Source organism: Arachis ipaensis, chromosome B03, assembly GCF_000816755.2.
Source record: "Arachis ipaensis cultivar K30076 chromosome B03, Araip1.1, whole genome shotgun sequence".
Lineage (NCBI taxonomy): Eukaryota > Viridiplantae > Streptophyta > Magnoliopsida > Fabales > Fabaceae > Arachis > Arachis ipaensis.
The window spans coordinates 32,834,263-32,850,767 of record NC_029787.2 but is presented as its reverse complement, the minus strand read 5'-3'; the positions used below and the strand labels follow the sequence as shown (position 1 = coordinate 32,850,767).

General features: G+C 37.0%; 1 protein-coding gene across 1 annotated transcript in view; it reads right to left on the bottom strand.

Annotated features, from left to right (window-relative positions):
* The window catches only part of LOC107630207 (FIP1[V]-like protein), a gene marked incomplete in the record, with an annotated part of 10,738 nt that continues 5,735 nt past the window's right edge, over nucleotides 11,503-16,505 (bottom strand). The window contains 3 exon segments of the mRNA XM_016333286.2: nucleotides 11,503-12,676; nucleotides 13,615-14,331; nucleotides 14,336-15,204. Coding sequence (XP_016188772.1) covers nucleotides 12,116-12,676; nucleotides 13,615-14,331; nucleotides 14,336-15,204 — 2,147 coding nt within the window.

The following is a 16,505-nucleotide window of genomic DNA, read 5'->3' as shown; positions in this document are numbered from 1 at the left end:
GGTGGATCGGACCCAACCGAAAATTGGCCAGTTTTTAAACGAACACAGAGAAATAGAAGAAGACTAAAAGGAGAAGTGGAAAACGGAGTAGATCTGTTGAAGCCGTCTATTTCGATTTCTCCTATTTCTCTGTGCATCTATCAAATTCAATGGAATGGAGAGGGGTAACAATGATGAGCAATTATAACAAGAAACTAAGCTAATATATTATATATAAAAGGCTGCTGCCTGTTCCAATTAATTAAGAGGCATATATAGCTTGCTTGCTCCATGTATATATAAGGCTGCGTTGCTTTTCTCACTAGGAGAGGAAACTGCTAGTGCTACCGGCAGATGCTTGAAGTTGTAAGGTAACAGAAAGGTTTAAATATGACTGTACTAAGTTAAAGTGGTTTAGGCTTGTGAATTATGATTAGGCCCAAAAAAAATTGTGCGCTATACTCCTACGATCTCAATCCTGGTCACATACTCACATATGATTTAAGTAAAACAACGTTAGTATAAAGTGTGATCCTACCCATTTAAATTTTTTCGAAATTAAGTTGGTTTAAATCCAATAAAAATCAGTTTTATTATTAACGCGTGTGAACATGCTATTTTTTTTATATCCGCACTTTTTTTTTTTTGCGTTCTTTTTGTTTGCATTCTTCTTCTTTTTCTTTGTATTCCTTTTTACATATTTCTTTGTCATTATCGTTCTTTTAATGCTATAATTTTTTTCTTTTCTTCTTTCTCTTCTTGGTATTTTTGCAACATTATGTATGTCTTCTTTTTCTTTATTTGATTTTTTTTTCTTTTTCTTATTTTTATTCTTGTTACGAGGATAAAATAAAAGAATTATGAGAAGTTGAAACAAAAAAAAAAAGATAATGATGATAACGAAGAAAAAGAATGGGAGAAAGAATTTTAAATTATGCAGTATTTATCAGAAAATAACACGGAAATTATTTAACCATGATACAGAAATTTTTTGAGTTACACTTATTGGATTGAATTCTTGCCATAAACAAAAATGCACCGAAATTTTAAGATTTTAACGTCAAAATTTTGTTACAAAATACAGAAATCTCTTCTTTAATGTTTTTTTTTCTTCTTATTCTTCTTTCTTTCTTTCTTTTCTTTTGCTCTTACATCTCTTTTTAAAGAGTATTGCTTCTCATATTATACTTGAATGAATATGTATTGCAATCTTATTTAGTTGAATGAATGCAGATTCATATTTATTGGATTGAATTCTTGTTAGAAACAAAAATAACACCAAAATTTGTTTAAATTAACACTGAAATTTCGATGTCAAAACTAAGATATCTATATGTATTGTTAAGAAATTTCGATGTTATTTTTCTGATAAATTCTATATAAATAAAAACTCTTCTTTCTCCTCCTTATTTTCTGCTGCTTTTTTTTCTTCTTTATCTTTTTCTTTTTATTTTATTTTCTCATAATTTTTTTTGTTTCACTATCTAACGACGATGATGATGATGATGATGGAGGAGGAAAAAGAAGGCGGAAAAGAAATTCAAATGAAAAGGAAGGAGGAGGAAGAGGAGGAGGCGGCGACAATGACGACAACGACGATAACGAAAAAAAAAAAGGAGAAGAAGAAGACAAAGTAGCAACGTATGGAAGAGGAAGAAGAAAAAGTGCATGTAGATATGATAATTAATTATACAATTCTCTCCCTACGTTTTCCTTTTCCCTTTCCTTTGTGAAACCACCACCACCATGGTCCTTTACTGGCTCTATGACCGAAGCAGGATCATCGGAAGAAGCCCCAAATGAACAAGACCCCTTAGAGCAAGAGCGGGATCTTCTACAAAAAAATGTCAAGAAGGTGCGTAAAGGAGATAAAGGTTTTACCAGAACAAAAGCGCTTGTATCAAAGTTTGAAGACTGGATACCGCATGAAGAAAGAGGAGGAAACAACAGGAGCTATGCATATTTGGTGATAGGAAAAAACCAAGAGCTTGAAAATGATCCTTTCAGTTCTGATGAAGATGTTATGCACAGTGATGAGGAAACTGTACCTGAAACAAAGAAATTAGATAAAGATATGGAATTCGCTAACCACATTATCCTATGTATTCAAGCTCTCCTTAGGCTGTGTATCAAACTACTGCTTGGCTCTATTCCGTACAGCAAACGAAAAGAGTAACAACCGATAGACATCAGGATGGACTCTATTGGTCTTTACCGTATCACAGATTTGCAGAAAATTAGAGATAAATAGGTTTGGGTCTTTCTGCGGGAGTCTATGAAACTGACAGTTTTGTTGCGCTAAAGTAATGAGTTGAGACTTCAACTCAAAATTGTTGGCATTCACAGGTGCCACAACAATGCTACTGCTATAGAAGGTGGGATTTGGAGCAGTGTAAGAACCAAGCGTTCTTCTAGGTTACTTAGGAGCATTGGGAGCATTGGGAATGACAATATTGTTGTTGTTGTTTAGCTCCATGGTGAATTCTTCAGCTTCCTTCTTAGAATTGTTTCTGAGACTCTCAGCAGCTCTAAAAGCTCTAGCCTGCTGTTGGCGTCTTCTACCGGTCCTTTCAATCTCAGGATCAAAATCAAGAAGAAGTTCCTTGTTTCTGTTCCTACTCATAAACAAACAGAAAATAAGAAAAATAAAAATCTCTACATCAGAGTGAAGAGAATCCCAGTGAGGTAAACTGAGTAAAAGAAATAAATTAAAATATACTAGAATAAAAAGGGTAAATTTTCAGAATTAGAAGGGAAAAATTGAAGCAAAATGTTCGAAAACAAGAAAAGAAAAATGGAAAAATAAAATGAATAAAACAAAGGGAAAATACTCAGTGAAATTAAAAAATTCAAGGGAAGAAATTAAACAAATTAAAGCAAGAAAGTGTCTAATAAAGGTAATCAAATAACAGATAGTTGTCAATCACAATTAATCTCCAGCAACGGCGCCAAAAATTTGGTGTGGAATTCGAATACCACAAACTTACCGGCAAGTGCACCAGGTCGTATCAAGTAATAACTCAGGTGAGTTAGTGTCGATCCACGATGATTAGTGGATTGAGCAACAATGATTGAATGATTAGACTACTCAGACAAACCAAATTGATTGTTTTGTATTCCAAGTATCATAAAGCAATGAATCAAAGAATTCAAGAAAACAAGTAATGAACGATTGGTGAAAATAGTATGAGAAAATAGTTAAGGCTTTGGAGATGTTAAATTTTCGGATTAATAGTTCTTATCACTCACTTTAAGCATGCAAAGGTTCAATTCATGGCAAACTCTAATTGATTAAACCCCAATTCTTTAGTAATTTAATCTCTTCTAACCAAACCAACCGCCAATTCCTTAGTCACTTAATTTAATTAACGGGTTTAAGTTCTAATCCTAGTTTATAAGCCACACAAAATCATAAAAATCCAAAGACGATATGATTATATGTCACGTATCACATTAAATTCAGATAGTTAGAGAGTCATGAGAATTCAGTTCCAAGCTGTAATTCAAGTGATTTAACTTTCCAAGATTCAACAAGAATTCAATTAGAAAAAGAGTTATCTTCCAATATACTCTAATTCTTAGGATGAGGAGCGGAATCAATCCTTGAAAATAAACAAGTGCATTAATTAAGAGAAAAATGACAATAGTATTAATTCATTAAAATAACAGAGCTCCTAACCTTAACAATTGAGGTTTAGTTGCTCATGCTGCGGAGAAACCCTAGCAGAGCAAAAAGTGTAAAAGTCCAAAAGAAGAGAAGAAGAAACCCTAGGTGAAGATATCTTCTCCTTTTATATCTAATCTTAATTGATATTAAATATAATTTCTAAAAACCTAAAAGTATCTTTTCTTAATTAAAAACTAAATTAAATCCAAAGATTTGATGCTGATTCACATGAGATTTCTCCTTCTTCGCACTACTGGCACTAAACTTCAGATTGGTGGCATTTGGAGCCACGTATACAGCAATTACTCACTCATTCTGAGGTCTCTGGAGCTAAACACCGGGTTGTGGCATTTGTCGCCACCATGACAGAAGTGAATGAGGGCTTTCTGAGTTCCGGTACCAAACGCCGGTGAGGTGGCGTTTGGCGCCATCCAGGCAGCCTTGGATTTCACGTATTTTCTCCTCTCTAAACTCTGCCAAACTTATCTGAATGTTACCTGTAATAAATTAAATTATAAAATAACTCAAAGTAGCATTCATGGTGGCTTAAAACACCTAAATCTTGATCCAATTCAACAAAACCACATGCAAATCACTAAGAAAATATAAGAAAGATGCTCACGCATCACAAAACCAAGTACTTTAAGAGTAAAAGATGAACATAAAAGGCTTTATGAATAAAGACTAAGAGTGAAAGGGTCCTTAGAGAGAAGATATCATTTTAATGATTTAAATAACTAAGAGAAAAACGTCCATTAAATGTACCAAAATGCACCATGATAGATGATAAATCCCCGTGTTGCTCCAAGAAAGACCGCCTGGTAAGTGGAGGAATTACCCCATCTGGCCAGCGTCGAATGAGGTGGGAACGCCAATGGAAGAATCTATCTAGCTTACGTAGGGCTAGTCATGCATCATGCCTACATGCTGCATTTCTCTGTGAGATATTATTGGTGTGAATCAGCAATTATTGTTATTCTTTCTTCTATTGCTTTTATAATACTGCATAGTAAATCCATCGGGGTAACTTGGTAGCATAGTAATGAACTCACTAGCGCTAAATACCCAAAATTCTGACTTCCTTCTTCACACCTTGTTGGGAACCTTAGGTTCTCACCCCTGCCCCTTTTTTTCCCTGTTCTACAGATGTGCTCGGGAGTAGTATTTATTGAGTTCCCTGCATTGTGCCAATATGATGATCGCAAATGGGGCAATACTGTCATATGGAGCGAGTCGCATACGCACATGTACATCCTTCCTGGTTGACCTTTCTTACATCCTCTATTTATCCCAGAGTTCGAGCTTGACTCACATTACGATTTTCTGCTATCTGAGCTACATCCCGGAGGCACCCATCACCCCTTTTCCATCGTAGCCACTATACCAGATGGATCTGAAGCTAAAGTCTCCTACCATCTTCATCCCGAGTAGCACTAGTTTAACCCAGCGTCTGAGCCAGTAATACCAGTGGAGCCTATGCCTCACTACCAATCAATGGACTCGATGGTCAAGCAGTTTGGTCCCCTGAGAGAGGTCTTGGCCGCAGTCGTTCCCAACAGCTTCGTGTCAACTTCGTCCTAGGAGGATTTGTCGGAGGGTACCGAGGCTAAAGAGGACCACATGGTCATTAGCCTAGTCTCAAGTTCGTCATAAGGAGCTGAGATGAGTGATAGAGCGCAGGGTGATGCATGTGCATCATGATGTGTTTTCTATATTTTTTCATATAAGAAATCAATCCATAATGCTTAATTATAGAGTGTTTTGGCGCTTAAATTGGATATTGTTTTGATTGCTTAAGTTAACGAATTTGTAGAAAATGATGGAAAAAGAAACAACAAAAACAATAATAGAGGAAGTGGTGCGGAATTTAAAGTCCACAAACTAACCGGCAAGTGCACCGGGTCGTACCAAGTAATACCTCAGGTGAGTGAGGATCGATTCCACGAGGATTGATGGATCAAGCAACAATAATTGGGTGATTGGTTTAGTCAGGCAAGCAGAAAATAGTGTTGAGAGTTCAAAAGCATTAAATAGTAGATTCAGAAGATCAGAAGACAGGCAAGTAAATAAGTTGAAAATAATATATGGAGGAAGCAGTTAAGGTTTTAGGCCCAGTTTGAGTAACTAACTTAATTAAGCTCCTTTTGATAAAATAACTTAAACAATAAATGACTCTGTTAAAAGTAACTTATAAATAAGTTATTTTGTGTTTGGATTTTTAACTCTAAAAGTGCTTATTTTAAAGAAATATAATGAAAAGTAGAAGTATTATGAGAGAAGTCATTTTTTTTATCTTCTCTATAAGCTCCAAAATAGCTTCTTAGAAAGTTGCAATTTGGTTTTGAAAATTGCACCCGACATTAATACTACTACTTTTCATAAGTCAAAAGTTAAAAAAAGCTACTTCTAGAGTTTCCCAAACGGGCCCTTAGAGTTATCTATTTTCCGGATTGACTTTTCTTATTAATTTATTTTAATCATGCAAGATTTAATTCATGGCAAACTATATGTGACTAGACCCTAATTCCTTAGACCTTTCTAATCTCCTCTAATTCTCATCAACTGTCAATTCCTTGGTCAGTTAATTCCAATTAGAGGGTGAAGTTTAATTCTATTTATTATGCCACAAAAATTCTAATTACCCAAATATAAAGGGATTATATGTCACGTATCCCGTTAAGTCCAGATAATTAGAAGTTTAGGAGAAATTATTTTCAAGCTATTGTTCAAGTAAAGAGCTTTTCCAAGTTATACAAGAACTCAATTAGAAAGAGGGTCATACTTCCGTTCCACCCAAATTCATAAGATAAATAACGAAAACAATTCTTGAAATATAAATCAGCACATGAATTAAAATAGAAAAATAATAGTATCAATCCATACAAATAGACAGAGCTCCTAACCTTGACAGTGGAGGTTTAGTTGCTCATGGTTCAGAGAGAAAAATAAGGATTGTCATAAAATGTATTTTGGCTGAGGTGGAATGAAAAGTTAACTAATTCCCTCTCTCTTGGAATAACGTTGGGATCACCTTTTATATCTAATCCTAATAAATTTAAAAACTATTTTCTAAAACTAAAATAATATCTTTTCCTATTTTAAAATTTAAATTTAAATCAGAATTAATTATAGCAATTAGTAAGTCTTCAATTGATGGATGGGGACCACTTGCTTTGTAGGATCCATGCCTAACTTGGGAAGTAATGAGAAGTGTTCCCCTGAGTCCTCCATTCTGCAGCCTCTAATATGTGTTTTCTGGGCTGAAAACTGGGTCAAAAACAGCCCAGAAATCTCCCTCAACGTTTTCTGCATTTTCTGCACGTGGCGCATGTCACGCGTACGCGTCAGTCACGCGTACGCGTCGATGGTCTTCTTTGCGTGTCACGCATACGCGTCAGATACGCGCACGCGTTGCTGTGCATCTTCGCTTTTCACGCGTATGCGTCAGGTACGCGCACGCGTCGCTCCTTGCTGTCATCTTCTTTAGTTCTTGTGCTGCAGAAACTCCATCAAATCCAGCCGAATGCTACCTAAAATAAATAGAATTGCACAAAACTCAAAGTAGCATCTGTAGTGGCTAAAAGATAATTAATTCTTGATAAAACTTGACAAATTAAATACAAATTCACTAGGAAAAGATAGGAAAGATGCTCACGCATCAGGAAGCGCACTCCCATGATGGCAAAAGAGTTAGAAACAAGCTCAAGAAAAGTAAAGAAGAAGTTTTAGACATACTTAGAAGCCTTTAGACACGCTTTGAAACCTTAGGCCACGTTTTTGGAACCCTTAGCCCCTGGAAGGATCAATGTGGCACCAAATGTGGCGTTAGTAATGCCAAAAGTTCAAAAGCATTACTTCAAGCAACGCCAGCTACAAGGGACGTCGTGCATACGCATGCCTCATGCTTACGCACAACTGGCGCTATAAAGAAATTCATGCATACGCACGACACCAAGCTCACATCTCAACATTCTGAAGCGTTAAACACGCCCAAGAAGCAAAGTGTTAGTTCCACTAACGCCTTCGAAGGCTGGAGCATCAACTTTGCCATTTAACAAAGCGTTAGTAACACTAAGTTAATAAAGCATTATCCTAACTAACCCCTTATCCCTGGGAGCACCAATTTGCTTAAAAGAGAAGTGTTAGTAACGGTGAGCTTGTGAAGCGTTACCTCCAGTAACGCTATGCATCGAATAATTTCTTGAGTCACCAATTTTGGACCAAATGTCCCACTCCAAGTCCACTCCAACTCCATGCAAGTAAGCCCACAATTAACAATCAATCAAAACCACAAGAATCTTCTAAAATTAGTTAGAAAATTTACTTTTGATGTAATTTAAATTTTATTTGAATTTGTAATTTAGAATAGCTTATAAATAGGGATCAAGAGGACAGAGCTGCACACCTTGGAGGGGAGTCTTCGGACACTTTCCTCACTCTTATTCTCTTCTCCTCTTTTATTTTCTTTCATACCCATTTTGTAATTCTTAGTTATGAGTTTCTAATTCTCTTCAGTGGGGGAAAGATCTCTATTGTATTTCAATGGAGTAATATGATTTCTTCTTAATCTTCAATTCATCTTTCAATTGTTTCTTTAGAAAGAATCTTTGTTCTTCACCTCAAGGATTCAAATGTCATGGAAAAGAATTTGAATCCAACTTGAATTCTATGAGAACTTAAAAAAGAGATCATAGAATTGAGCTTAAAGATCTTTCTTCCAATTCTTGTGAATTTGGGTTTGGGATTGGTATGTGACATATAATCAATCCATAACTTGATTCATGAGATTGTGTGGCTCTAAATCAAAGACCAATCTCCATCTCTTTTCATGAGCAATTAAATTAAAGAATTGGCAATTGATCAAGTTAAGAGAGATTGAATTACCAAGGAATTGGAATTCAATCACTTATGATTTGCCAAAAGATCAATTATTGTATGATTGAAGTGGAGATGAGAGCTATTGATCCTGATAATGCAATATCTCTTAATTCTAATATTCTTTCCATCCTTTATATTCTTGCAATTTACTCTTCTTGCAATTTACTTTTCCAGTATTTATATTCTAGCAATTTAAATTCCTAGAAATTTATATTTATGTTCTTTATTTTCAAGTCATTTATTGCTTCCATTTACTTTTTATTCAAGTCATTTAAATTCTCAATTGCTCATCATTAAAAATTGAATCGTCTAACTAGAATAATTAATTAATTATTATTTGCTTAATTCATTAATTCTCATGGGATTAATACTCAGTCACTGTGAATTTATTACTTGATATAATTCCGTACACTTGTCAGTCATTCTACGGAATGTAATTTATGAATTCCACATCACTGGGACAGCCCAACGGCCATGTGTGATGGACCCGATATGCAACAGTCTCATAGATATCTGTAGGAAGTAGTTTAGTAGATAACTGCCCTCTTTGTAGATATTTTTTTGCAAGGGATATGATTTTACTTTGGTAGGCAGGTTCTAGAATAAGGACTCGTATGTTAGCCCGACCCTGGGTGTCAACTACTAAGTATGGATACTATGTATATATGCAGGGTCGAATGTACTAACTAATCTCATGTATAAAACTGTGTCCTAGTAGCTATTCATGTATAGTATATGCTTTTCTACTATATCTTGTTGTGTTTACAATTCTAAACAGCACTAAAGGCTCATAATTATAACATAATATATAAGGTCTAGAGTTCTATAGGTTGATTGAATAATAACACCTGATGATTGGCATTGGTCATAACATATTGAGAGTTAGGTTGTTACACTTTACCAGGTCGTTGCTGACTCTAGCCTTGATGAACATAAAAGAATCCTCCACGGCAACTCCATTTTTTAAATCTTTAGGGCCAAAATTCACTTGAGGTATATCGTCGTGCACTCTAGATTTGGTGTGGCAAATGCAACATGTACCTTAAGGTATTTTGTATGGAGTTTTCGAGATGGTCCTTCCAACAATGACGTTGACTTATCATAGGGTCCGTATCAGCCTCCTCCTAGATATTGATTATAATAAGGTCATGGGGTTACGCCCCTCCTGCTCGTGTGTTCAAGGGCGAAGTTACATACTCAGCAAGGGGGGCGATGGCCCCCTAATTTTAATTTTTTACATGTAAATTATATGTAAATTTCAGTTTAGTCTTCTCAAAATTTTATTTTAATATTATTTTATAAGTGTGTCCTTTCACACTCCAACCTCTTAGGTTCTTGGATGTGCTTCATGAATTCAAAAAGTTTTGTATCCCAGATGGCTTGGTCAAGGACCTCCTTTAACTCAAAAAAATCCTGTGCGATGACTCTAGCCTTTGTGGTAATCACAAAATAGGTTCCTATTTTCTGGTACTATGTTTAAGTTGCCTAGCCTTTGGGATGATTCTCTTGCTTGATATTCGCAGGTCAATCTCAGCTATAGGTGTGGTTAGAGGGGTATAACTTCCGATCTTGCCTACCTAGGGAGATTTAGTAAGAAGTGGTCCTTTAAATGTTGGATCCATGCTTGGCGCGTTATGGTTTTTGCCTCGTTGTTACCGATGTGATGTCTATTAGCCGCAACCACTTGGTTAACTTCCTTCATGATTAATGTATTCTCAAGAGACGCTTTTTTATTTCATACATACTCTAAATAGGTCTTGTGGTTTGGTGTTTTCGAAAACCTTCATTCATCAACTATTGCTCAAACAAAGACTAGCCATGGTGTCTGTTACATTGTCAATTTCCAAGCAAAAACACCACTAAATCAATCAAGGTACTTTCTCGTGGACTCATCAACCCGTTGGGTTACTCCTAGTAGGTAGATGGGATGCTTGGCTTTTAAAATCCATAATGTGAACCATGCCAAAAGATTCTAAGAGATATTGATGATGCATTCTACTGTTTCCTGTCGAAGGTAGTTGAACCATTTGATAGCTGGTCCAGCCAACGTGAGCAAGAAGACCTGACATGGAACATCGTCTACAGCCCCTTCAAGGATCATCATGGCTTCGGAAGCCATCTGATTCTGATATTCATGATCGTCCTTGGTCTTATCATATTTCATATCCTTGGGTTTGTCCAAGTTCTTGGGGAGCCTCTCAACAGAAAGGGTGGCTCCTATGATCACGTTCTCATTACATTGGTGTTTATGGTCACAATGTGATCTTCCCTCCTCAACATTTAAGCAAGTCGAATTCTCGTGCACAAATATGCTCCCGGAGCCTATATCCTTAGTGGCCAAATGATCTTTCTCTCTTGTCCATCCGGGATCCTATTCGAGACGTCGCTTGTTGGTTGGCCTGTGGTTGGTACCGTTGGCTGCTGTCATAGCCTGTGTCAAAAGTCCTAGACCATATGGGCATTACTGTCTCCAAGTCCTCCGAAAGGCCAATTGTTTTTCTAACCTGGGTGATCTCGAACCCATCCCTGAGAGTCCATATTTTATTGGGAATCGTTGTAAACATGTGTCGGCGTTACTCATGTATGATCAACGTTGGGCATCCTTTTGCTAGGATTAACTGGTCATTCATCGGCAGAGGGTCCTTCCACGCTTGTTCTAGCGAGGTTGGTCTTTGCCATTATTCTCGTGTGTTGGGTGGGTTGGAGAGTGCGTCTGAATTTGCAGTGGCCAGAAGTTCCTACCATGTCTGTGGGTCACATGGCCCAAAAATCGAATTCAAGGGTGATGGCTAGAACATAATAACTTTTAGAATTATTATGGGATACACTTAATAGATAAAAATAAAAAAGAAGAAAAACAAAAAGAAAAAGAAAATCGCAAATGACAATACATTTACCTGTTATCTTTTTCATCACATTAGAGTTTCCGCCTAATGACACAAAAAAGGGCTCTGCGCTTTAGTTTCACGGCTCCCGAGTTAAAAAGATATAGGAAGCAAGTTTAATGAAAATGTTTGTTACATTTTACAACATAGATAAATCATCCCTAACGTGTATAACTTCAATGACGGAAACAACACGGTTGGTGATCGAGATGCACTTATTTGGACCGGCCTTCATCAAGAAAATTCCTCATTTTTGGTAATCAATTAATCATCGTCCATGGACCTGTGCCTGCCAGTATCAGGCTCAGGCTCAGGCTCAGTTCAGCCTCTCCAACCATGCGTGTCCTTTTGCGTCCAAACCATGGTCAGGTTTGTCACATAACCCACACCATACGGGTTAGCCACATTTCGACACCAAAAATATGTGCCACCTCTATAGTTTGGCAGTTCATGTTTTACATTTTATCTGTATATACAGTGTACAATTAATGTATAGGTAGTATGGGTACAAAATCAGATACTGAAGTACAAATCATATCAAACCCTACAGGTTCGTTCCATTTTCAACATCAAACACTAAGCATGGTTGGCTTGCCAGGGTCTCTAATTTTTCAAAAAGATCAGGCTGAACGGATAGATATCTTCCCATGGTCAAACTAGATTCAATTCTGCCGGATAATTATGATGGCCAAAAGTTCAGTACATTTTAGCTGCTCATCCATCTCCTTTTTCGGGCAGGTCGCTCTTGTTTGACCTCGGACTCAACTGGGTTTTCACTGTTGGCAGTAGGCAGTGGTTCACTCTCTAGCTTCTTGATAGCCAGGGCCTCTTTTTCGCTTGGCATTGGAAGCTTGAACCTCTCACTTCGCTTCTTCAACCTCTCAACTGTGTCAAGGTGTCGATCCTGTCTGTCCCCCAATTGTTTTGCATCGGCATCCTTACACTCCAAGTCTACAGATTCCCTCCCTTCAGTGGACAAGAGATGGTTGTCAATATCCATTGCTTTAGAAGATTCATCCACAGGTTTTCTAGCTTCAGAGGACCCATCTTTATTATTCTTATCGATCTCTTTGAACTGCAAAGAGGATTTGCTGCTAATGCTGAAATCTCTTTCCTTATGGCTTGTCCACCGCTCCAATTTAGAACGTCCTCTATGAGAATCTTGATGTTCATCATCTGAGGAAATGTCTTCCCGGTGCTTTCTGGGCAGGCGATGCGCTGGAACTTCATGCTCAGCATGTTCTTCATCACCAGAGCCTTTCAAGCCCTTCACAACCAGAAACAAACTACAATATGAAACAGAACAAAATACCCTATGATAATAAAACATTTGCAAGAGCAAGCAGGCAGAGCACCAAACGAAGAGCAGCCCATGAACATTTCTTAATCCAGAGGAATGGGGGCCAGGCTATGGCAAAATGCGGTAAAAATAGAATTCCAAGGCTTGCTAAGAACGATCAAGCACATTTTGTGGAAACAAAAACAATTCATCTTCGCAGTGAACACGGTGCATGCTACCAGTAACAAGACATCCCTATCACAGCAGATGAGTTCAACTACATAATGACACCATTGGACTGGACTATTATAAAATTTAGATCAAATATAAAAGATTATTTGAAAAAATTTGCTTTCATTGCTGACTTGCTAATATATCAGGTTCAATTACCCATGAAAAGTAGGACAGTATGAGAATGGTTACCAGGCTCGGCAAAATAATATCAAGGTTTCTTTCAAATGCCAATCACTTGGACAATATTTCCATGCAATCAAATTGATGTGTTAGTCACATCAATAACGTCTCAATCAAGACACCCCAGATGAACACTAGAATTAGAATACCATATAATCTTAGATGGCTTCCACAAAGCAGTATGTTAGAAACTCTTATCCAAACTTTTTAAGATATAGCAAACCTTGGCGCACACATGTTTAATTTAACATCCAACTACATTCAATTCCAGTCTTCATAGTTGGAAACCCTAAATGGATGGGAAAAAATATGGGTTATATCTTCTACCTTTGCCCAACACAGTTAGGGAAAGCTGAGTCATAAAAATCGTAGTATACTAGTAATTAGTTATTCATGCTTCTGCAGAGTCATTAAAATGAACCAACAATTCATATATCAGGCAATCAAATTTGCATTTTATTTGGGGGATCCAATTAGAGAGAATTTGAAGATTCGTGTGCAGGCTTGCATACCTTCTCGCTGGTTGGGCCACTTTGATTTTCCTGATTTCTCTTGGGCAAGCCTAAACTATTAGGATCGCTAATTTCAGGTTCTTTGCTTTTGCGTGATCCCTCTTTATGCTTTCTATCATGAACTCTCTGGTTATCACTACGACCATTAGATCTTTCCTGCCTAGATCGCCTTTCCTCACTACTATATTGACCACGAGTGTAAGCATCATCGCGCCCCTTATGACGGGCACTTTCATCCTGAACTCGATCCCTCTTCTTCAGTTGGTCACCATGCCGCAATCCTTCTCTAGAATGGAGTTCTTTTTCAGAAGCTCTATGTTCATCCTTAGCTCTAACCTGGCCAGCCCACACTTTAGCTTCAGATCCTCGTCCACTTCTTATAGAAGTTCGTCCTTCTTCTCTTTCACGCTTGGGTAGGTGTTCTTCATGTGGCTGTTTCATCCGATGCCACTCCTCCCTATCTCTCGGCCTATCATCCCTCTCCCTAAGTAGCAAAGTCTCATCTTTCGGCCTGGTAGCATATTGATCTTCAAGGTTATCTCTAGTTCTGTGTAGATCATCTCTCTTTCTAGGATCTAACACCACTTCTCTTTCTCGCCTTCGCCGACTGGAACTTTCTCTGTGGCTATGCAAAATTTCTTCCTTGTCAATATGCTCCCTCCTAAGATATTCTTCATCTTTCCTCCTCTTGCTATGGTGATCCTCCACGCCTTCATANNNNGTCTTGAGTCTCTTGACCCAACATCCTTATCATAAGGAACCCTGCAAGCACCATTATCTAACTGTTTTCTAAAATGAGCACTATCATCTTTGTCCCTTCTCTCATTTTCTCGAACCTTAGCCCTATCCCTCTTCCTAGGATCTTCATTTCTAACCCTTCTGCTATAGAGATCATCATCTCTTTGTGTCCAATCCATGTCAAAATTGTCCCTATCTTTTTTCCTGTCAAATTCATCAGTATTTGTCTGCAATAGATGAGAAGAACTAGGATGACGCTCCTTGTAAGGGTGTGATCCCTCTCTACCTTTATGCATGCGATTTCTTTCAGGTTCATGCTTTCCATCCTGCTCTCTCTTGTAGTGTCCCTGCTCATGTTCATCAGGCTGCTGTCGGATGCCATCCAGACGTGATGATCGTGAATCTTGAACTACTTCTTCCTCAAAGCCTTCACGCCGCTTTCGGTTATCCCTGCTGCTTGCTGATCTTGCTTTGCTGTTATCACTGCTTCTGGCAGCTTTTGAGTCCTCCCAATCGTCAACTTCGTCAGGCAAAGGTTGCTCAACCTCAGATGTTAATATTTGTCTCTTAGCCGTCCCATCCGTGGGCATATCCATTTTACCTACTGTATTTAAACCAGTTTCCTCCTTTTCCAGTCCACCACGGCCATCAGCTATCCCAGCATTCTCAAGTTCAATATCTTTATCCTCCACAGTGGCCTCCCGTGTATCCTTAGTGACAGGAGATGATACAAGTGCACTATGTCTCCCATCCATGCTTTCAGCTGACTCTTCTTTTTGATTGTCATCAGTTGCCAATTCTTGAACAGGGGTAATAGGGGGGGACTGGTCATGCACACTTCTTTGTGTCCACCTGTGAATGGTAAACAACGATGGTATTTATCAGTTACGGATGAAAATTACCATGGATATCAGGTTCAGACAAGAGTTTAACTGAATGCAAAATATATATTATGGTAAAATGTAAACAAGTCTGTGGCAACAACCGAGGTTTCAATTACTCCTATTCCACGGGTAATTAGCCAGTGTATTTGTTGTTAGGGATTTATTTCATTTCTTTTTCATTGTAATTTTGCCATTTAACGAACGGCTAGTAAACTTATCTTCAGTTTATTTATAGAGATGTACTAATGTTAATACAGACATAGTCATAGTGAATCCAACACATAATAACATACCTAACATTGATTTTCTTGCAATATCTACAAACTTAAAAGCTTTTTGAATTTGTGCTCAAAAGCAGATATGTTGACATGTATAGGATTGAATCCAACTCCATAATATTAGTATATTACTATTATTTTCAATCACTTAATATTCCAATGGCATCACTCTTTTTTTCAAGTTGAGGTTCAGCAAATCATAAAAGTATAGCATCTCTTCCTTCTCTTCATGTTAAGGTAAGCAAGTTTACTGATCTTATATTGAAAGTAAAATGAATAAATAATTTGTATTCATAGTTCAGATACGCACATTGTTGTATCAATTTATTTTAGTCATAAAATAAAAAGTTTTCTGATATCATTTTTAATTCAGATCTGTTTGTAGACTTATTTTGTAAATTTTAACATTAATTAGGTAAATAGTAAGTCTCACATTGCTTAAAAATATGGCCAAAATGTCATTCATAATATGGTGGTGGTGTAGTGCAGGGCAGTATTCTAAGATGTTATAAGAGCCTATTCTACAACTAATGCAAGGCCAAATGCAAATCTCCAATTTGCAAACCTCACACTCTAGAAGTCCAATTACTCAACCTCGGAGGGGTGTGTTAAATCCAATATTTTTTAGGGATAAATTATTTGCAGTATATGATTTTATAGAGTTAGAATCAATGGCAGCAATGTCATTTTAAGTAAAATTACACCTTATAACTTATAAAAATTATTTTCTATAGATCCAACCATTCAAATACAAGCACCTATCATGAAGATTATTTGTACCAAACTTTGTAAAAATCGAACATCAATAAAGCTATAATCTAACAACTCATTCATGCCCATTTTTAACTTTTATAACTTTATTACCAATTTTGACCTATAAAAGGTATATTGAATGATTTTGGATTGGGGATCTACAATGAATAAGCTTCTAATGATGTAAGATTTATTCATTTGATTTTAACTCAATATATATATATATATATATATATAT